We start from the raw sequence: 23,273 nt of genomic DNA on the forward strand, positions 1-23,273 counted from the left end.
CCTGTTCTTCATGCTAGAATGCCCAGTGTTCTGAGTTTATTCCATATTTTACAATAATATTGTAAGGTTACGTTCTTTGTTTTATGTTGAAATGTCCAGTGTTCTGAGTTTATTCCACATTTTACCATTACTGTGAGGTCACGTCCTGTTCTTCATGCTAGAATGCCCAGTGTTCTGAGTTTATTCCATATTTTACAATAATATTGTAAGGTCACGTTCTTTGTTTTATGTTGAAATGTCCAGTGTTCTGAGTTTATTCCATATTTTACCACTACTGTGATGTCACGTCCTATTTTTCAATGGTAGAACGTCCAGTGGGTTAAGTTTAGTACATAATGGAATATCCTGTGTTTTGAGTTTAATCCAAATGTAGGTGGCTCAGCGCCCCCAAGTGGTTCAGACAGTGGATCCAAGTTCCTGTAGTTCGTATCCCGTTACCGAATAAAAAATAAAACCGTCAAATCTCACTAATCGAATTGAGTATCTCATAAATTGGCGGTGGGTAATGTTGACTAACTGCTTCCTCTCTATCACTGCAAATTTAGGAACGACTGGCGTAGATAACGATGGAGTAGGTTTTCGCGAAAATCAACAAGCAAACGAATGAAATGTAGGGGAAAGTGAGGTAGATGCTCCCCTCCCCGTATATCATCAGTTATGACGTATCGTTCTGAAGTATTTGTAGCTGCTCTCTATGTCACCCCGTACATATACTCACTGGTGTACCGGCGAATGTGAATTATCAAAGCGTAACTTCATTTTTTTAACAACTTTTAATAAAATAAACACTTTTAGATTTTTATCGTTACAAAGGAGATATTTCAATTTGTTGATTTTTAAACCAATGAAGGACTATAGACAGTTGAATATGCTGATTTATTTTTTCTTAAAAAAAGATTGTTTTGTGATGTATATTTCCAGCATAGGCTTCAGCCGCAATGTACGTTCTCATGCGCCATTATTCTAGATAAAGTGTAACTTGCGCATGACACACAGCCTTCCAGATCCTTGCCATGAGGCACTCCCTTGGATCAGCGGCATGTCTGAGAGCTAAAAGGGCTAAAAATTAGGATTTGATATCCGCGGTGGCCATAGAACAGATAGTCCATTGTCTAGCTTTGGGATAAAAAAAACAAACCAATATTGTCTGCCGGAAATGTAGAATTGATGATTTAGTGATTTCAGTGCAATGGCTGAATGCATAATTGATTTCAAATTATAGTTGTTACGAGATAGATGAGGGCCATTATATCCCATCTTGAGGGTCCGTTTTATCCAACCCTGTAGGTAAAGCGGCCCCCAACCACAAGAAAAGCAAAACTAAAAAGGTCTATGTCCAATCTTTGTTTTAACTAGAAATTACATCTATAATAAAACGGGGTTCATTTTAACATCCTTTGCTTTTTTTCTCGACGTTAATCTTAATATCACAATCAGTTAAGGTGGCTGTCTTACCCCATCTTCCCTTGCCGATTTTGTGAAGTAATTTCTTTCTGACGCCAAGGAGGAAGACGTTCTGTGTATTACCGGTTTCTTGTACATTGGGTTTTGCTTCGTTTATCAACGAGAATAATTTCTTAACTACATAAAACATTCATATTTAAAAACAAAGTATTTTTGCATTCCTCGTGCTTGGGAAAATGCATTTATAAACCTGATTTTGTAAAAAAAATTTCCTTTGTTTGACCAACATTTTTTATACTTCATGTAAATGACCATTCAGCTTGAATATACCAGCGTCTTACTGAGACTCAAACTGCAAGCTGGCTTCTTATAACTCATGCTTAGATTTCTTTGAAACACCCCTTTGACGCCAGCATCTTAATCGTGTTACAAACCAGCATCTTAATTATACTATTGTAACGTATTCTATCGTTGAGCGTGTACTTTTGGAATACGCGATAAAAATAATTCACGTCCAGTCCGCATAAGGATAATGAATTAATTTATTTCTTCAGTAACGTTTCCTACAGGCTGCGTTCACGTAGACGCAAGTTATAGGTCTAATTTCAAAAACAAAATTTTTAACGTATACTCTGAAACTATTGTAGGCCTAATACACTAATAACGTTTAACAGAAATTTACTCAATTGATAACAGATCTGACTAACTTTACTCAATCAATCTCTTACTCTATTTCTTTCACACACTGAATATTAACTGAATTCTTAGTCATTACTCTTCACTAACTTATCACCTATTGATTATTCATATTTATAAATTCTTGACGTCATTGTGAACTTTCTAGGTATTCTAGGCCTACTTTTGTGAACTTCCTTGATCACTATCTAGCTAACATCTAATGTTGTTGTTGTTTCCTATTAAGCACAAAGCTACACAAAGAGCTATCTGTGCTCTGCCCACCACGGGTATCGAAACCCGGTTTCTATCATTATAAGTCCGCAGACATACCACTGTGCCACTGGGGGCGCTAATATCTAAATCAAGGATGGCAAGTAGGTTTTAACTGGCGTGCCAAAATAAAATAAAAACTGTTATACAGTTTCAAGTGTGTAATATATTTATATATACCCACATTTTATTAATTTTTAGAGTTGCAATGTTACATGTATATAAACACTGTATTTATTTAATTGCAAGATCGGAAGATCTTGCCGAGTTCGCTAAGCCTCGGCGCGATGCAGAGTGAACCAAGGCTGAGTTTCAATTAGTAATGATTTAAATTAAAAACATAGATTATTATATCCATTTTAATTTTTTTTAAAACTTTCCTTCATTATCGCTCGCCCCCCGGTGGCACAGCGGTATGTCTGCGGGCTTACAATGCTGATACTCGTGGTGGGCAGAGCACAGATAGCCTATTGTGTAGCTTTGTGCATAACTTAAACAAACAACCATTGTCGCTCAGTTTCAGAATGCCATGTTTGGCTCCCTTGCAGGCCTATTTGCCATCCCGAATCTAAAGGAAAACATTAAAAATATAGCTTACAGGCCTGCGTCTTAATCAAACTTAAATTTGCTCGAAATCGTGTTACAGGCCTGCGTCTTAATCAGACTAAAATTTGCTCGAAATCGTGTTACGGGCCTGCGTCTTAATCAGACTTAAATTTGCTCGAAATCGTGTTACAGGCCTGCGTCTTAATCAGACTAAAATTTGCTCGAAATCGTGTTACAGATCTGAGTCTTAATCAGACAACACGATTTCGAGCAAATTTTAGTCTGATTAAGACGCAGGCCTGTTAATTCGTGTTACAGGCCTGCGTCTTTATTTACAGTAGAGCGGAATAGAAGAAACCATTTAGTGTATCTAAGTATACAGACACTACAGTTCGTGTCGTATAAACGTGTACATTGCAAGTCAGGTTAGTTACATACGAATGTTTTGCATGATTCAGGTAGATATACATAACAGGTTATTTGATAAATAACTACGTATATTCTAGAAGTTGCGAGGCCTAGGTATATGGAGAACTCTGAGGCTGTGACTTGAATTACAAGTGAAAAACAAAGTAGTGCAGTCACTATCCAATAAGAACGTTTGTTTTGAATTTCGCGCAAAGCTACACATGGGCTATCTGCGCTAGCCGTCCCTAAGTTAGCAGTGTAAGACTAGAGGGAAAGCAGCTAGTCATCAGCCAACTCTTGGGCTACTCTTTTACCAACGAATAATGGGATTGACCGTCACTTATAACGCTCCCACGGCTGAAAGGGCGAGCATGTTTGGTGGGTCGGGGATTCGAACCCGCGACTCGCAGATTGCGAGTCGGGCGCCCTAACCTAGCCCTACCGAGCCTCCAATGAGACCGAATTCGCAGTTTTAATATTCTCTACGGCCCGGCATGGCCAGGTGGTCAGGATATTCGACTCACAATCTACGGGTCGCAGAGTCAAATCCCCATCCCACCAAACATGCTCGCCCTTTCAACCGTGGAGGCGTTATAATGTGACAGTCAATCCCACTATTCGTTGGTAAAAGAGTAGTCCAAGAGTTGGTGGTAGATGGTGTTGACTAGTTGTCTTCCTCTGGTCTGTCACTGTAAAATTAGGGACGGCTAGCGCAGATAGCCTTCGTGTACCTTTGCGCGAAATTAAAAACCAACAAACAAACAATGAAATGTTTGTGAATAAATAACTTATATCAAAACTAGCCATAAAACATTCATGGGGAGGATGTCATCTTTTAACTCTTTAACCATTTACTATCCTGGACTCGTTTTCGTTTGTTAAAGATCTACACTCTCCCAATGAATGTTTTATAGCTAGTTTTAATATAAGTTATTTATTCATAAACTGTGTAATTTTGTTTCTAAAACTTATCAATCGAATGGCTCACTAATTGCAGAACCTCTGTGGTTCAGCGGTAAGTATGAAGACTTCTAACGTTAAAAACCTGGTTTCGATACTCGTGTTCGACAAACACAGATAGTCCATTGTGTACCTTTGGGTTAAGCAACAAGCAATCATAAGTGCTTCGAACACGTCCCCCCCCCCCCAGTGGCACAGCGGCATGTCTGCAGATTTACAACGCTAGAAACAGGGTTTCGATACTCGTGTACTCGTGGGGGGCAGAGCACAGATATATATATATATAAACTGTGTTATATGTTTCGTATACTTGAGATGTATTTTTGTTGTTACTTGAAACCATAATATACTTTCAAACGTGTCTTTTTTTGTATCCAAAATAATACTCCAATATAACATAATATTATTTTACATGGACTATATCAACTTATCGTGGTGAGTTACTGTATTGCAAGTCCTATCAAAATTATAAAAATAGAACTTGCTATAAACTTGATTTATATCAGCTCTACGGAGCGTTGTGTTTGCAAAATGGTGTATTGTTGCTTTAACATTTAGTGACGTAAAACAGTGTTTCCGACTTTTGTGTTTCGTATAAAAATCTTTAGGGAATTTAATCATATGGTGAGTTAGATTACTGTTGGCACATAAGAATTGTTTTGTTGAACTCCAGATCTCTTTCTCAAAGATCGATCAAAAACGAAAAAAAAAAAGAAAAACTTGTACTGTTAAAAGTTATCTTCATTACAACTCCCTCTGCGGGACTGCAGTGCTCAAAAATTAGTAATTTTCACGGTATTCATAATAAATAAAAGTGATCACCGTGTCTTTACTTTTATTTCAGGAACATTTACAAATTCACGAACACGTGCAGAATCAACTATTCATCGCCCACTTCAGAAATGACTATATCTTTAGTCTTACAAAGTTAAAAGCCTTTTCTAAAAATAAATCTTCGCTCTAGAACATCATCTGCTGTGATATTGATTTTCATATTAATCAGAAATACAAAACTTCTATTACATTTGCTATTATTTTAAGCAAGAATATAGGAATCCAGTTGTCTACGTTCCATATTAGTTTCAATTATTACAAACTTGTTTCGAAATATTGACGAATGAGGTCACTGTGCACACGTGTTGACTTTTATTTCGATATTTTATGTTTTACAATGTTGATGTTCTTGTTTGTTATAAAGCATAAAGCTACACAAAGAGCTATATGTGCTCTGCCCTCCCCCCCCCCCACGGATATCGAAACCCGGTTTCTAGCAGTATAAGTCCGCAGACATACCGCTGTGCCACTAGAGGGCATGTTGTACAACGCCTGAGCTGTTGTAACCCAGTCGAATTGATGAGATCTGGTATTGTGCGAAAAGCCTCGTCGGCAACGACGTGAAACAGAAAGATGTGAATAAAATCATTCTCGTTCTTCCAACTAATACTCTGGTCAAATTTTTAAATTCTGTTTTCGACGAACAGCGACAAAAAAATGTGGAAGTTGTAATACTTAAATCATTAGGCTTGGTGTATTTGTTTTTATTCTTTCTGAAGCTAAAAAACCGGGTTCGATACCCCTGGTGGGTATAACACAAATAGGCTATTGTGTAGATTTGTGAATAGTTACAAACTAATAATACACGGTGTTAAAATAAATGAATAAAACGATAAATAACGTAGCGTTAAAAAAATAATAACCCTTAACCTACATTGTCGTGTGTCGTGATGTAAATAACACTTCACCAACGTAATCTAGTTCGTGCCCCCCAGTGGCACAGCGGTATGTCTGTGGAGTTACAACGCTAGATACTCGTGGTGGGCAGAGCACAGATAGCCCATTGTGTAGCTTTGTGCTTAATTCCAAACAAACAAACAAATCTAGTTCGTAATCTGAATAGGTATTGTGCAACATATTTATAGAAATAGCGTCTTAACTACTACTATGACTGTCCCAGCCGGTCTCAAGAGCCATGGTATTAGGCGAAAAGCCTCACCGGCACTTGATATAGCAGTTAAATTGTTGTTGACATATCATTATACATTATTCTTTATTTTCTCACAGAAGATCTTATTATTAACCATATTCTATTTAGAAATGTTATAAAAGCAAAATTTACTCCTGTGTATTTATATTTTCTACGTATTATCAGATTCACACAACAGTGATGAACACAAACACTGTTACAACATGAATTATTGTGACAGGCCTTTACTATCAGATTCACACAACAGTGACGAGCACAAACACTGTTACAACATGAATCATTATGACAGGCCTTTATTATTATTATCAGATTCACACAACAGTGACGAGCACAAACACTGTTACAACATGAATCATTATGACAGGCCTTTATTATTATTATCAGATTCACACAACAGTGACGAACACAAATACTGTTACAACATGAATTATTATGACAGTCCTTTATTATTATTATCAGATTCACACAACAGTGAAGAACACAAACACTGTTACAACATGAATTATTATGACAGGTCTTTATTATTATTATCAGATTCACACAACAGTGAAGAACACAAACACTGTTACAACATGAATTATTATGACAGGCCTTTATTATCATTATCAGATTCACACAACAGTGACGAACACAAACACTGTTACAACATGAATTATTATGACAGGCCTTTATTACCTGCAAGATTCCTTTCGAAGAATCTAAAAACGCGATAATAAAAAATACATCCTTTCATGTAATATTTACATTTTTCATAACTCCTTAATGATATTTCTTTGACCTCGTAAAACTAAAACTGAATACCCACGCAGTAGACAAAAGTCACTAAACATCCACCCATAACGAAAAGCCCCCAAGACGAATCCCCTAACAAAAAAGTCTCTAAACACAACTCGGTCAAAACAGCTATCAAACACCCATCCTTTAAAACCAAACACCCACAAGCCCCTAAACAACAGGGTAATAATATCACACTGCCATTATTAATAGTTATGTAGTGATATATATATATATATATGTTAAATATTCATACTAGGTGTCTACTATCGTGACAGATGAAACTTGACTACATATTTTATTGCTTTTTTTTGTGAGAGAAGAAAATCTAGAATACATTTTAAGTTTAAGTGTAGTATTTTTAATACACTGTAATACACACGCACATTTGTATACTTCGTTTACTTATAGTAACATCTACGATACAAATTCATCCAGGATCAGACCTGTATACTTTTTTAGCCGCGGCATATCGGCTCATAGAATGGCTCTGAGTTTGTTCGTTTTTCAAGTACAAACTTTTAGCTCATAGCTCCGTCATCTCTTGACCGATTTGAGATCTAATTATAGTCTTGGACTCAGGAGGTCAAACCCTTTCGACTGATGTATTTGACCACGCCCAAGGTCTCATAGATTAGTTTACTCTAATCCTGCCTAAAATAATTTAAATTTGAGGATAGACTGGTAGCGGTCTTGGTGAGTAATAAAATCGAATCGGGTATACGAGCGCCCCACGCTTGGTATTGCTGGCGCATAAAAATATTGCTAATAAAAAGGAAAAAAAAGGTCTCGTAGATTAATTTACTCCAGTCCTGCCTAAACAAATTTCAAATGCCGCGGCTATTGGGGATTCCCTCTTTTTTTGTGATGACAAAATATGATTAATTTGTATTTTTAATTTATACGGATTCACACATACACACACATAAATGTAGATAATATCTATAAAAGCAAATTTATATTAATGTTGTTGTTTTATTAGTGCAAAGTTACACAACGGGCTATTTGCACTTTGTCCAGGGTTATAACACTAAACATCGGGTTCGGATACCCATGGTAGACACAGAACAAATAGCTAATTGTATAACTTTAACAACAAACAAGTCTACCGCCAGGAATCGAATTCCGGATTTTAGCGTTATACGCGCAAACTTACCGTTTACAAAAAAGTTTATAAATTTATGTCACAACCTTCTTGGTTTATTTTTATGAATGTACCAAAACTCTTGACGTGGCATGTTCAATTTTTCACCCCCCCCCCCAAAAAAAAAAACTTCCAGTTTTGGGTAAATACTACTTCATCAAGATTAGGCGCCAATATTTTAGGTTTCAGGAACTGAACCTAATAGTGTAACTCGATGAACAAGTGGCAATTTCTGACTAGTTAAGAGTTCATGGCTGGCGACACACACACACATAATAATGGTTATGGATCGAAGTGCGCCCCCTAGGGGCCGCTGTCTGGCCAGTCTCTAAAGAGGAAGTAAGGGTAGAAAGCTGGGGAAGGAAGTTGGAAATTATCAAGACTCCGTTGTAGCGGGTATTAGCTTTGTCGGAAAAAATATCAAGTAACATTATGTTGTTGTTCAATATTAACCAAGCAAAACATGTGGAAATCCAAACGTATGATTTACTATCTCAATTTTCTTTTCCGACAGGAAACCCTCTTTTTTTTTTCCTCTCTCTCTCTCGTACTTATACTTTTCTAATCACCACCGATTTTCTTAAACTTGGCATGAAGACTTGTAAGTACTATAATGACCTTGGGCAATTTTTGTCTGGCAGAAGAAAGGGTTAAATTGCTCTGTCTAGAAGGAAAAGGCGATTCAACACGCAGAGACGCATTGAGTGTGTTAGGCCTATTACTGATGTAAGTTAATAAACTGTGGGATTTCCAGCTGTTCTAATCGCTTTAAGTATTATGCATTGCACTGTAACATTCTCAGCGTTTTTTTTTTTGTGTGTGTTTTGTGCTTTCAGTTGTTAACGTAATTAAAATACAATACAAATTGAAGAATAAATAATATATATGAAAGTTAACTCCGTCAAAACGATTAGGAGTTTTAGCAACGCTAATCACGGACGTATTTCGAACATACCATACTTTTATCGACTTAAATTCTATAGTTTTAGATTATGCGTGGACTTTAACATAGAAGTTAAGTCTGATTCTAACTTTTTAAACTCCACGCAAAATCTAGAATGTAGTCAACAGAACCCACCACCAGTTCGTGGGCTACTCTTATCAAATATTGTGAATTGGCCATCACTCTTATAACACATTCACCACCATAAACTGTTAAGCGCGTTTTGTGGCAACACTACGCAAACAAGGAACCTTCGGATTCACAATCAAGCACACTAGCCACTACGCTACGGCCAGCTTAATTGAATAAGAAGAGTAAATGTTTGGGCCTTTGATATTAAACACAACCACTACAGTCGTTACAAAACTGGTGTACTAATTACGTTTTGAATACTGGTTTGAGGCGGATTGTATTTTGCCACTCTATGCTTTTACTTATTTCTCTATTTGGGGGTGGTGGTGAGGCCTAGATACGTTGATTCCTCTCAACACACTCTGCACTTTCAGCTATGGATGCGTTATAAAAGTGACAATCAATTCAGTTATTTGGTTTAAAGAATCGGACAAAGTCCTCGTGGTGGCAGGTGCTGCCGTCTCGCTGCCTTGGAACCCTGGGGTGGCTCTGATTGGATTTGAAGTTCATGTTACAAATCAAAACTGTAAAAAAAAATAAACAATAAAGTAATTGTAAAGAATTCAAAATTTGGAGCCATGCTGTTAACCTGACCATTTATATCACGTGCGCATAAAATGCCTTTAATGTTGAAAGTTTTTCAATTCCAAAACAACAACAGCAACAAAATGTTTATCCAAGACAAACCAGTCACGATTTTAACTTTGAAATATAATTTATGCACTTACTCAACACTCAATAATTAGTAATATAGTATAATGACTTTAATATTTTCTAGGAATAGCTTACGTTCTGAAGAACCCTCAATATTACTTGCCTGTACTGAGTTCTCTCTGTTTTGTTGTCAAAATTAATTACTTATTTTGGGTTTATTTTAAATGATATAATTATTTATTTTGGGTTTATTTTAAATAATATAACTATTTATTTTGGGTTTATTTTAAATAATATAATTATTCATTTTGGGTTTATTTTAAATAATATAATTATTCATTTTGGGTTTATTTTAAATAATATAATTATTTATTTTGGGTTTATTTTGAATAATATAATTATTTAATTTGGGTTTATTTTAAATAATATAATTATTTAATTTTGGGTTTATTTTGGGTTATATTCATGGGTAAATCTTCCTAAATGGTTATATGAGCCTATTTCAATGAAATTAGTTTCTTCTTATAGGATGGAAGTCTACAAATTATATCTACTGGAGAGTTGCTTTAAGTCTGTTTCGTCCTCTTTACCCAGATTCACTTTTATTGTGTTTTTTTAACTTGATTTAGTTTCCACAGCAGTTAGCGTTATTTTTGTAAGTTTGTGTTAAATGTTTATTTCAGTTATATAAAGTATGAGTTATTTTTATGTTGTTGCTTTTCATGCACTTTCCTCTTTTTTGTGCACGTTTTATTGATGTTGATGAGACACTAACCGGATTGAAGAAAACCTTTCCTAATTTTATCAAATTAAGACTGAAACATAACTTATCTACAGAGTGGGACAAAAGAAAGTATCAGATGCACAGTTTTCGTTAATTCAGTGTCCATGAGGTATTCAAATACACCATAAAAGTAAATGTTACGCTTAAATACACAGATCTGTTAAATTCATCATTTTTTTTTATAGTTACTTATAGATCTTCATACACAAATATAATAGTTGGCATCGTCATTGGTAATGATAATAGGTCTTCTGATACTTTATTTTGACCCACACTGTGCTTAATATAGACTAACCATCCTTTACTTTTCTGAAGTGATGTTCGGATCACCGTCTAACCTACTCAATCCGGTAGTGTTCATCAAGGCCCGCCACACCATGATGGCACCACCATCGTCTGCTGTGTTTAGCTGCGTCTAATCAGCCTGCCTTGGAACCCTGGGGTGGCTCTGATTGGATTTCAAATCCATGTTCAAAATCAAATCTGTAAAAAAAATAAACAATAAAGTAATTATAAAGAATTCAAAATTTGGAGCCATGCTGTTAAGCAGACAAATCTGGCAATGAATGGTGTGGTAGGCCATTCAAAAAATTAAAGTTATTGTTTTCAGAAGATGGCCTCACTGATTATGTTTTCCCGTCTCTTCTGTGCTTTTCTAGATCTTTGGTTCCAAGGCAGACTTGCAGCTACACACTCAGATTCATATGCGTGAGGCCAAACCATACAAGTGTTCCCAATGCTCCAAGGCCTTTGCCAACTCGTCCTACCTGTCCCAGCACACGCGGATCCATCTGGGAATCAAACCGTACCGCTGTGAGATTTGCCAGCGGAAGTTCACCCAACTGTCGCATCTGCAGCAACACATCCGGACCCACACCGGGGACAAGCCGTACAAGTGTCGTCATCCAGGCTGCAACAAGGCCTTCAGTCAGCTCTCCAATCTCCAGTCCCATTCCCGCTGCCATCAAACTGACAAACCTTACAAGTGTAACAGCTGCTACAAGTGTTTCACCGATGAGGCCGGACTTCTGGAGCACATCCCAAAACACAAGGAATCAAAACACCTCAAAACCCACATTTGTCAATATTGTGGGAAGTCCTACACACAGGAAACGTATTTGGCAAAACATTTGCAGAAACATTCGGATAGGATGGAAAAGAGGTCTCACACATCAATGAGTAACAACACCCCAACAACACCTCAGACACCTGTGGCTCGGACCCATATGGATAACTTTTGGTCAAAGAATACTGCTTCCACACCAGGACCAGAAAATTCTTATTCTGAAAACTCTTCTACTGCAGCTATCGCAGCTGCTGCTCACTCCCTTGTTCCAGATACGTGCCTCCAGTCTCCCCTTGGAGATCATCCACGGCTTCATCTAGCTTCTAGAGATATGGAACATCGCCAATCCTTGGGAAGTGGAGGAAATGGAAGCACCACCAATAGCAACCAAAACCATCGAGAGCATTCGGAAATGGGACATGGTGGCCTTCTTGGATCCTCTCAGATGTCGTATGATGGGATTTCACTCTCTGTTGCCAACAGTAAGACCACTTCAGCCTTCACTCCTATCCAATCTGGAATGTTACCAATCTCTTCAGGATCACAACTGCCACTACCAACAGCCCCATCAAGATCTTATTTCCCTTATGAACCCGTCAACTTTCCAAAAAACCCTTCACAGATGAGCTCGATGGACTTAAAATCTGCTCACAACTCTTTTCCGAATCAATTGATTTCCTTACATCAGATAAGAAACTATGCTTCCATGCCTTCAATGGCAGGAGGAGAACACCCAATTACCATTAAAGACAAGGGTCAACCATAGATGGTCTTGGCTACGTCTGTAATATTGATTTTATTGTTAAACCATGCTTCTCATTATAGAACTGTTTCTGGAAAATTGTGGTACGTGATTTTTGTTTTTGTTTTTCTTTTATCTTGAAATTTGCTCCTTAGAAGAAAAGAACGTGGGAAAAAAACTGTTCCGTAATCTTATATCAAGAGTGCCACTTCGTCCAGTGTACCTACAACGTTTTAGACACACATTTCAGAAAAGAAAGAACTGCCGAAGTGCAACATGGCACAAAAGGCTTTGACACCGGTGAAATATTACATCAGTAGACGTGATGTTAAATGTGTTTGTGGACATATTCCCTCAGCTGCTTCACTCACTTTACTACAAAGTGGTAATCAACGTGGGAAGCAGATTAATAGACTAAGAAGAAAAAAAAAAAAAAAAGACTCACTCCAGCGTAATTAAAATTCATTTTCAAACCATCATGAAGGAATAACATACATAGATCGGGATTTCTCAAATACTTCATAATGATGTCTGTTCGTAGAAAAACAAAACACAAAAAAAAACTAGCCCAGCTCAACTTACTTTTACAGAACTTGAAAAAAAAAACTGGTTTAGATTATTCTAACAATAGATAGTAATCGAATGACATTTTTGTCTCCTTTTTATGGTAACGTCTGATCAAATTTAGTTCAATTTTTGGTGCCCAGTTGAGCAATAGATGGTAACTTCTGAAGTTGGTGCCTTTCGAAACACACACACACTGTAAACGTATATAAAGAGTATATATAATTAATTCTATATATATATATATATAAATGAACCTTTTCATTGCTTCTTAAATCATATACATCGTGTACACAAGAAAAAAAAAAAGAAAGAAACCAAAACAGTCAGAATATCATAGCCTAATTATAGTATCAGCTGTGATAATACCCCTGTTGTGACGTTAGTGTCCTTAGCGAGATTTTATTGCAGTGAGTATTCCTGTGTTATTATTATAGGTCTGTATGTTCTGGTTAATATATATATATATACATATATATATATATATATACATCAGTGATGGACCGCTGTGTAGTATCGTCGACTGTTGTGGTGTTTGAGGTTTAGCTAAAATACAGGTGGTAGAATTGCGTGAAACGCTAGGATTTTTGGGTATGACAATGGTGTTTGAGGTTTATCTAAAAATACAGGTGGTAGATTTGCGTGAAACGCTAGGATTTTTGGGTATGACAAGATAAAATCTTCAACCAGGTTTTACTGTGATTAGGATAAAAAAGTAATAAAAGAATGAAAATATTAGACTTCTTTTTTTAAATCAGGACATATGTAGGGAAGTTCTCAAACTCACTTAAAGTAGGGGGACTTTTGCTCATAAAAATTAAAACATTTCACTCTTCATTTAGCCATAACTTATCATTAGAATCCACACGATTTTTTGTAAATACTTGCATGTGTTTGTGTGGTTGTTGTTGCCATAGTTAAGTTCAAAACGCACATTTCAAGAAAGCGACACCTACAGGATCTAAGCTGTGTTATTTTGTCTGTTGTTTTAACATTAAGTGGTATGAAGTTTTAGTCTTTTAAACCTGATGTACATTAGATAATAACCACTGCCTCTTCATATTTTTTACGAACCTGTTGTACAAGAACACCTCAAGCATCAGTAAGTTTTGGCTTGGAAAAAGAAACAAAAATGGCTGTATGTGTTAGTTGGGTTTCGTTCCGTCAGGGGGACGTTATTTCTTATTGACTTATTAATTACACGAACATTTTTAGTTAACGGTTAAAGCTTCGGTATACTGTAGTATGGTAGGATAATTTTTATATCGTATGTCATTTAGCTAGCACTTATCCGTATTGTTGACTTTATTCCGATTTTTGTTCTTATTGTGAGAGATCTTAAAGTTAAAACTAACAGAATATTCTGTTTTGTTTGTTTGATATTTCTTCAATTTCCATCAATAGCTAGATTTGATTTGCCTTTGCTGTTGTGTCCCCCTCCCCCCCTTCTCCCACTTCAGTTCGTAACCAAAGATTTGCGATACCGGTTCTGTATACAAGGTGATCTGCAATAGAAAGAAGTATGAAATGACGGTTGAGCGGAGCGGTACTTAAGTTTCGAAGATCCCCCTTGTGCCTCGGGGGTAAGATGTAGAGCTAAAAATTCAGGTTTCGGTTCTCGCGGTGGGTACAGCGCGGAAACTCATTGTGTAGCTTCGCAATAAAAGAAAAACAAAAAAAACCAATGAAATGTTGAGAAGAAAAATAGATAAAAGAAACCATTTTGCAATTCTAAGAATAAAACAGATTTGCAAAATTGTTAGACAGTTTGAGACAGTAGATTTTGCAGATTTTCATATCAAAACTTAATTCTAATTCTGTTGGCTATAAAATCCTTGTAAAGAGGATTTCAACTGTTTAGTTCGATAAATAATGATAACTACGAAAATGTCTGGTTCCCTCCATACATCGGAGTGGAGATGAAGCTGTCAGTCTGACTCCGTACGCCGTGAATAGAGTTAAGACTATCAATCTTATTAGCTCCACACACCGTGAATAGAGTTAAGACTATCAGTCGTCTGATTGGCTCCATGCGCCGTGAATAGAGTTAAGACTATCAATCTTATTAGCTCCACACACCGTGAATAGAGTTAAGACTATCAGTCGTCTGATTGGCTCCATACGCCGTGAATAGAGTTAAGACTATCAATCTTATTAGCTCCACACACCGTGAATAGAGTTAAGACTATCACTCGTCTGATTGGCTCCATACGCCGTGAATAGAGTTAAGACTATCAATCTTATTAGCTCCACACACCGTGAATAGAGTTCAGACTATCAATCGTCTGATTGGCTCCATGCGCCGTGAATAGAGTTAAGACTATCAATCTTATTAGCTCCACACACCGTGAATAGAGTTAAGACTATCAGTCGTCTGATTGGCTCCATACATAGTGAATAGAGTTTATTTTTCAAAATAATGCGAAAAACATTATTTGAGTACAATTACTGATGATGTAAAACCTCGAATTTATTATTTAAAGATAATGAAGTTTTCTTCTTTTATAGAATGGTTTATCTTTGTCATCAATACATGCTGTAAACTAAGGTATTCTTGAGCAGCTTAATTGTTATAAGTACTATTTCCATGGAAACCTGTATTTCGTTACTTAGGGTTTAGGTGCTATGGCGCATCATACAAAGTAACATTGTTCTTACTGTTGTTAGTTTGAAACGTCACGTAAGAGTTTGTTCAGCGTGAAGTTTACTAAGTTTAATTTTACTGTTTTTACAAATAGTTAACTATAAGTTACAGCATTTCATAGAAAAGGTGTGTAATTTAAAAGGGTTTCGGCGTTTGTTCTATTCAAGCATTTAATTCACTGCCCTAATATTGTTAAATCGTGTATATTGATTATATAAAGCAGTGTTACATATCTAGGGACTATCAGTGCATTGTTTCAACTCCATATTGCTGTGTGTAAGTTTCTGAAAAACCGAGAAGAATCAGTTTATTTGCCATCTACATGTTACAATGGTCCTTTTAGACAGTTTATCTAAATAAAACGGCGAAATTTGCACGAATTTATGTGTAAACAAATGAAAAATTTAAGCTTTGTCCAAAACATAAGCTTGACAGCTTTTCATTAAACTTGTATGCGTGTTAGCTGTGTGCACTCCTTAGAAATCTGTATATAGTTGAACGATTTTCTACAGTTTTATTTGCACGTGGTTTTATACAGAACCGACTACAGTGGTCAAAATTAACACTGTCTAAATTATTTCAGGTTTTAGGCTTATATGGTTCCGTGAATTGATATGAGAGCTTTGAGCGTTCTTAGCATGTAATGCTTAGTGTAGTGTCCTATACTGTTGATAGTGGCGAGTGAAAAACTGTCTTCGTGTAAACTGATCAAGTTTGAAAAATGTTGTTATAGAGGGCGTGATATTTGCCGAATAACTACGTGAGCAATGTTTTTACTTTCTTAGAAAAAACGAATAATTGGGAAGAATAATACAAAAAAAAAAAGAATTTATAGTCGTGCTGCAAATTCTTTAGTTATGAAACGTGGTTTTTATTCGTTCATATCTAGTGACATATTTTTTTTTATTATTATTATTATTACAGTAGATTTAGAGGCAGATATTTTGGTTTATCAAGTTTCCATAAGTGTTCAACGAGTGTACGTAAGTGTTATTGCTATATTCGTTAGCGATTTGAACGCTTGCTCAGTAACAAGATGAACTTGACACATTTTTTTTTAAAGAATATAAAGCACAGGAAACATTCCGGTTATTAAACATACATTTTTAGAATAGACTTGTATGTGTATGCACACAGAAAATCGACATCGCATCAGCGAATAATAACTATTAGGCCTACTTTAAGTTGTTTTGTTTTTTAGCCCTGTATTTATTATAATTTTGCATCTCATACAGAAGACTTTCCCATATTATTTGAATTTATTTTGTTTTTTGTAATTTCTCAGCTAATAACTTTTTTTTTTTTTTACATCAAAAGAGTCAAAAACGCGTTGATAAATTCCCAGAACATGGGGTGAGAGATGTCTTTTGGGATGTTCATTGGAGCTAAATAGTTATTTACTCTTATTCTTTTCCTTTTTTAAAAACAAACTTAGATAGCAAACCTTACAAGTAAGAAGATTTTATGAAATCTTCTTAAGTTACCTACCTAAGGTCTTAATTTTGTGACTTTCCTTGATGATCCAATCCAGTACAAGATAGAATGAAAATTACAGTTTGTACATGTAAATATAGACAAAAAAAAAAAGTGCAAAAAATAGTGTAATATAAAATACAAGAGTGCTAACAATTTTTTTTATCATATTCAAGAAAACATCTCGGAAGAAATGTCTATCTTTAATAGTGTTTTATCCAATCATCGTCATCAGAATGGTCATTTTTTATAGTCTCTAAAATTATTTTTGTTTTATAGTTAAACACGATTTAGCTTGATTGTGTGTGTGTGTGTGTGTGTGTGTGTTTTGGTTTCGTATGGCTCTACATTGTTTTCTCTGCAATTTGGGATTCATTATTTTTCACAACATAAAAGTACCTACGAGTTGAAAATTTGTGGCTTTCAAACTTTCGATTCTGAATAGGCTAGTAGCCATGTTTGTTGTATTCATAAACATTAGACTTGTTGGTTGTTCGGTTAGAAAATATAAGAACATTTATTTCATTGAATCTGGAGTGTCTTGAGTTGGATGAAAAGAAAAATGGTTGGCTGACTTGGGAGTTGATTCGATATGGTAAAAACATTCTGTGGGTTGTATTTCAAAAAAAAATAATAATAATAATTCGCAAAAATAAGCAATCTTATTTGTTCGATGGGATAAAGTTGGTAGCTGTATTTGTCAACCTTATAAACGTCAATGGTTCGTTTATCGAAATACAGTTCTAAATACAGAATATAACACTCGTTTGCGTTTAGCCCTAAGTTATATGCAGATTGCCATACTAAACTCTGAATAAAAGATATGATTAAAATATAAGGATTGTTAAAAAAAATGGTTTGTTTGGTAGTAACTTGTGCACAGCAGTCTGTTTTACATTCTAAGTGATCCGAGGTACTAAACCTTCTGCTCTGTCATGTTTGTTGTTTGCTAAATGATTGTCATTTGTAGACATAATAACCTCTCTAATTTGTTAAAAAAAAACATACCGTTTTTCATTATATTTTTGGAATTTGCAAAATATCACAAAGAATTTGTTTGTTTGTAGTTAAGCACAAAGCTGTACAATGGGCTATCTGTGCTCTGCCAATCACGGGTACCTAAACCCGGTTTATAACGTTGTAAGTCCGCAGACATTCCGCTGTGCCACTGGGGGGGGGGGGGGGGCAATCTCAGGGTGAAATCTCCTGCAAACTTATCAATTCGCTTTGGCAAATGATAAAAGTACTTTAATTATAGTGTAAAGTTTAAAAGAAGAAAAAAAGCATTTGCTTTACATAAGTCGTATGTTCTAATATAAGCCTTATTTCTGTGTCTGTTAATTTCCATTTCCATATCACTCAAAATATAGCATAAAAAAACCAATCAGTATCTTTGTTTGTCTATTCAATGATAAAAATTCAAGCTTAGTTTGCAAATGCAGCTTTTTAACGCTTTTTTTGTATGAGAAAGAAATAACTGTTTCAAATGGAAGCTATTCGCTGTTAGAAGTATAGTATCATGAACTGTTTTTAATTCTCCCTCTCTCTCTTTCTCTCCCCCCTCTTTTTTTTTGTTGTTGTTCTTAACTGGCATTTCAATATTAATCGGTGTTGACTGTTAATTCAAAACAACACGCTCTTTGGGCGAAGTTTGTCTCAGCGTTAAGGTGTTTTGTCTAACGCTTGCTAGAAAAGAATGAAATTATACAATAATTTTTACAGAGGATTCCTGCTTCCGTTGTTATACGTTTTTATAAAACAATCGCAGGACTCAACTGAGTCTTGTAATGTACATTTTTAGAATCATCTAAATACGTCGTCTTTGTTCTTCTGAAGTTTAAGCACTGTTGAGAAAGCTTTCATTTCTGAAATAGGTGGTCCCCCCGGTGGGACAGCGGTAATTTTACGGACTTACAATGCTAAAATCAGGAGTTCGATTCCTCACAGTGGACACAGCAGATAGCCCAGTGTATATTTACTCTAAAATAAACAACCTAAAATAGCTGTGATTTTTTTTTGTGTGAAGAAGTAAATAAAGTAGATGGACAGTATGCCGATCAAATAAGTAAAGAAATCCTACATTCATAGATTATAACACACTAAAATGCGTTTGCTTTTTTTATATCTTTCAAACAATTTACTTCAGAATTAACACTCCATCATTGAAACTGATTAATTACTTTTATCGATCCAGTTCATGTGTTTGTGGTGTATGTTTCCCCCAAAGAAAAATGATGGAAGAGTGTTATATTACTTTTAAATTTTTTTCTTTTTTTTTTGTTGTTGAGTAGATTACAGAGTTAGATGAAATCAGAAAATTTATTAAAGCAAACCACTTAGAAATATATCAGAATCAAAATGTGGAAGATTTTTTTTTCTCTGTTCTTTTCTAAATCATTTAAGGAACTGGTCACCAGGGGGAAATATAACCCTAAGCCTAAAACAAAGAAAAGAATAAATAACGCTAAAAACAAATATAGTGAACTTCTAAATGCTATATAAGTAGGTCTGAAAAACAACAACTTTGTAATAGTTTGAATGTCTTTATTTTGTTTATATTTTATTCTTACGCCTCTAGACTTAAGTGGCACGAGATGATTAAATATTCATGGTATTTCTCTCACTCGGAAAGGGTCGTTTTTCTTTGTAGTTAATCAACTTGCTAGGATAAGGCTTAAACACAGTATATGTGTTAAACATAACAATTCATTTTTATTTTAAGCATCGGTCATTCTGGAAAAAATTTCAGTAGCTAGCACTTCAAAAATTAGCTTGTAAATAAATGCCACACAAGGTAGTTTCGTCGTTTCGTTTTGACTTCAGACTTTTCCTAAAGGGAATCATAGATAACCTGAACTGGTATTAGTTAGTGGTACAGCATACATTAATTTACGTATTTGTTGCACGTATCTAAAAGTCGTGTTTACTTGTGAGTGGGACTCCAAAAATAGGTTGAGAAATGAATGTGGTACGAACATTCGATAGGAGATGATAACTGTCTTTTAAGAACTTTTAATTAGGGTTGGCTACTAATAAAAAGATTAAAGTATTGTAGAATAGCTAGAATATGGTAAGTAGACGGAGCTTGAAAAGTAGATGTTTTATTGTGTGTGTATAACTTTTAAGCTACAAGTTCTAAAAGAAACTGTATTACATTGTATTGTGGTTTGGAAATATGTGGGTGTAAATATGAATAATACGAAATTAAAAAAAAAAAGCAAAAATATTAAACTCTTGTACATATAAAGGGAAGTTTTATTAATATTTTAGGTTTGGATTGGAAGTATTTCATAAACATTTTCGTTTCTTTCCACAACACGTGACATCAAGAAATATGAGGTGAAATTAAATAAAGAATGTATGTATTAATACTGTGATAATGAGAAAGAAATATTGTGGAATCAAGTAATACTGGACAACATATTTCGGAAAAAGGATTAGATGCCGAGCATCAAGTGAAAGAAAAAATAATAATTTTGGTTACTTACTAAAATGATGAGTGTGTCGGTGACGTCTGATAAATAACGCTTGTGTTGTGGTTAAAAGTTTAAAAACTTATTGTCCCCGGAGCTGATAAGAAGTGTGAGAAAATACGTTGGCTCAGGTTTTTTTGCTACTAGGTACAAAATAAAATTCTAGTTATTACGTTTATAAAAGAGGTGGATAATAATTCAATGTAAATACGAGTTGTTGCCTTTTTTTTTTTTTCGGCAAGTTTGTTAAATGTGTGTTAATAGTTAGTGATCAAAACAACAATGAAATAAGTTAGGAAGGCCCAATCAATGAGTTACGAAACAATGGGCTGGTTACACAGAATTGGATATGGAGCACACGTACTTGATGTCGCGTTCGTCTTGTTGTGAAGGGATCGCTCGTATTGAAATTTTACTTTCTACTGTTGAAATGATGTGTTAATTGTTATCCTGGAGATGGGCTATTGACAAGAGATGGCGCTTTCTGCTGTCAACCGACTTATATTACATATAAGTAAAAGAAAACTTGTTTTTAAAATTGTGTTGTAAGAAATGGTCTATTGTTTTAAGCTGATGTGTGCTCTTTTTTTTTTTTTGTCTCTGTACACTGTCCGTGAACTGTCACTGTATACTGCTTCAATAAAGTACTTCTTTGGGATTACTCTGTAGGGTTAGTCAAGTTTTAAATATATTAACCGATCCATGTATCGAACTTTCTAAAATCATTACACCACTAAGCGAGTCTCTTGCGTTGGACATTTTCTACAAATATGTGATATTGTAGCCTTATATTCGTATTTGTAAAATCGTCTGTATTGTAGTTAAAAGTGTTCGTGAAATACAATGAAAGTTATATTGCGAGTATTGGCGTATAAAAAACATAAAACACGAATACTTTTGCTTCTATTTGAAGAAAATTCTATACCAAATGCGTGGTAAACATCATTACAAATGATTAGTAAAGAAATCCCGACATTTAAAATAAATATATCTTAAATACTATTTATTCTAGGGCTTAAAAATCTCATCAGGGGCACATTTAGAATCGTAAGTTTTATTCAGGAAAATCTGAACTTGGTACCTGTGGTTTCAAAAACTGTCCTGTGAAAGCCTCTCTTTAACCGAAATTACTGCAACCACCGTTTTCAGATTTTTCAGACTTCTTGGACTATTCTGATAAACATTCCTCGATTGAGAAGAATGTTCAATCTAAATAAAAACAAGGTATGACAAATACACTTCAGGGTCGAGAATTCACATCTTTAACAGTAACACTCTTGCCATTTACGTAAATGTATGAATTTGTGCGCAGAATGGAAGTCATGGAAATATATACGTAAAAAAAACATTTAAAAAAAACTGTTAACAGAATCATTTACATTAAAATAGTTTTACGATTACTTTAAAATTGCATAAACATATATTTTAGTATATATTGTCTCTTAGATTGAACGTTTAAGTTTCCCTGTTGGAAGAATGGATTCTTTAAAATAGTTAATACTTTTTGTGCAAATTTAATTTAACGAAATATTGCCTACAATGCTTCAAACCTCAGAATTCGAAATCGGTTTGGGCTTTTTGGCCATCTAAGTTCTTGTTCAACCAGATCGACTGATATCACGTTGGATTTTCTTACAGCCAACGCACAGCTGTGTGTTTGCATGTTTCTTATCATTTTATCGCGAACCTGAAGCCTACTCCCAGTTCTCTGCTTGTATTCTTTTTTTCCCGAAACCAGTCAACAAATTCACGGAAGGGTTGTAACGACATAAACTTCCCAACGGCCAAAATATACTAGTCTAAAAGTAATAGAGAGATAGACAGATAGAGAGAACGGAAGGGTACCAAAATGAATTTTACAAACTCACAAGATCTGAAAGGCAGATTTACAACGTGTTTTTCAAAGGCTGTATTATGTTACAAGACGCGATTCCGTGGCCCAGCCATTCTATAATTATATCTTTTATAAATATTTGTGAGTTTTATTGCCACACGAAATGTGTGGAGATATTCAAACAATATTAGTAATACACACCTGGAGCCCCCCAGTGGCACAGCGGTATGCCTGCGGACTTACAACGCTAGAAACCGGGTTTCGATACCCGTGGTGGTCACACCACTGATAACCCATTGTATAGCTTTGTGCTTAACTTCAAACAAACAAACACATCTGGAGTATTATTACGTACTACCCGCGACCTGCAAAATATTTGTGGTAGTTTCATGCCCTTCGCTTGAAATATCTTTATTCTATCATTTTCACGCACGCCATTTAAGCTACGCTTTCTTGCGGGCATTATGTGTTAGATCGATAAATCCTGGTTTATTTGAAAACAATTTACGCGGTCAGACAAACAAACTCACGTACATGTAACTTTATTTACTAAAACTAAACGTACTTAACTTTATTTAATAAAACCAAACGTAAAGTAAACAATAAAGAAAAGTACCGGTATTTATAATAATGTAGAGAATATGAAGCAGTTATAAGAGATCAATGTATGACACTGTTTAACGAGTTGAAACAAAGAAAATTACAAAAACGAAAAATAAAACCCATACTAAAGAAACGAACCGAAACGAACTTATTACAAAGTAAAGTAAATGTAAAATTGTAATGAAGGCAATAT

At 35.2% G+C, this 23,273-nt stretch overlaps 1 protein-coding gene across 4 annotated transcripts in view; it reads left to right on the plus strand.

Moving 5' to 3' along the window:
* Nucleotides 1–21,304, plus strand: part of LOC106472784 (zinc finger protein rotund-like) — a 57,817-nt gene extending 36,513 nt beyond the window's left edge. For all 4 annotated transcript variants that reach the window (XM_013933445.2, XM_022401311.1, XM_013933443.2 and 1 more), the window contains one exon: nt 11,341–21,304. In XM_013933445.2, coding sequence (XP_013788899.1) covers nt 11,341–12,513 — 1,173 coding nt within the window. In that variant the 3' untranslated portion in view covers nt 12,514–21,304. The remainder of the gene's footprint in view (nt 1–11,340) is intronic.
* The last annotated feature ends 1,969 nt before the right edge of the window (nt 21,305–23,273 follow it).

Source organism: Limulus polyphemus, unplaced genomic scaffold, assembly GCF_000517525.1.
Source record: "Limulus polyphemus unplaced genomic scaffold, Limulus_polyphemus-2.1.2 Scaffold5608, whole genome shotgun sequence".
NCBI classification, from domain to species: domain Eukaryota; kingdom Metazoa; phylum Arthropoda; class Merostomata; order Xiphosura; family Limulidae; genus Limulus; species Limulus polyphemus.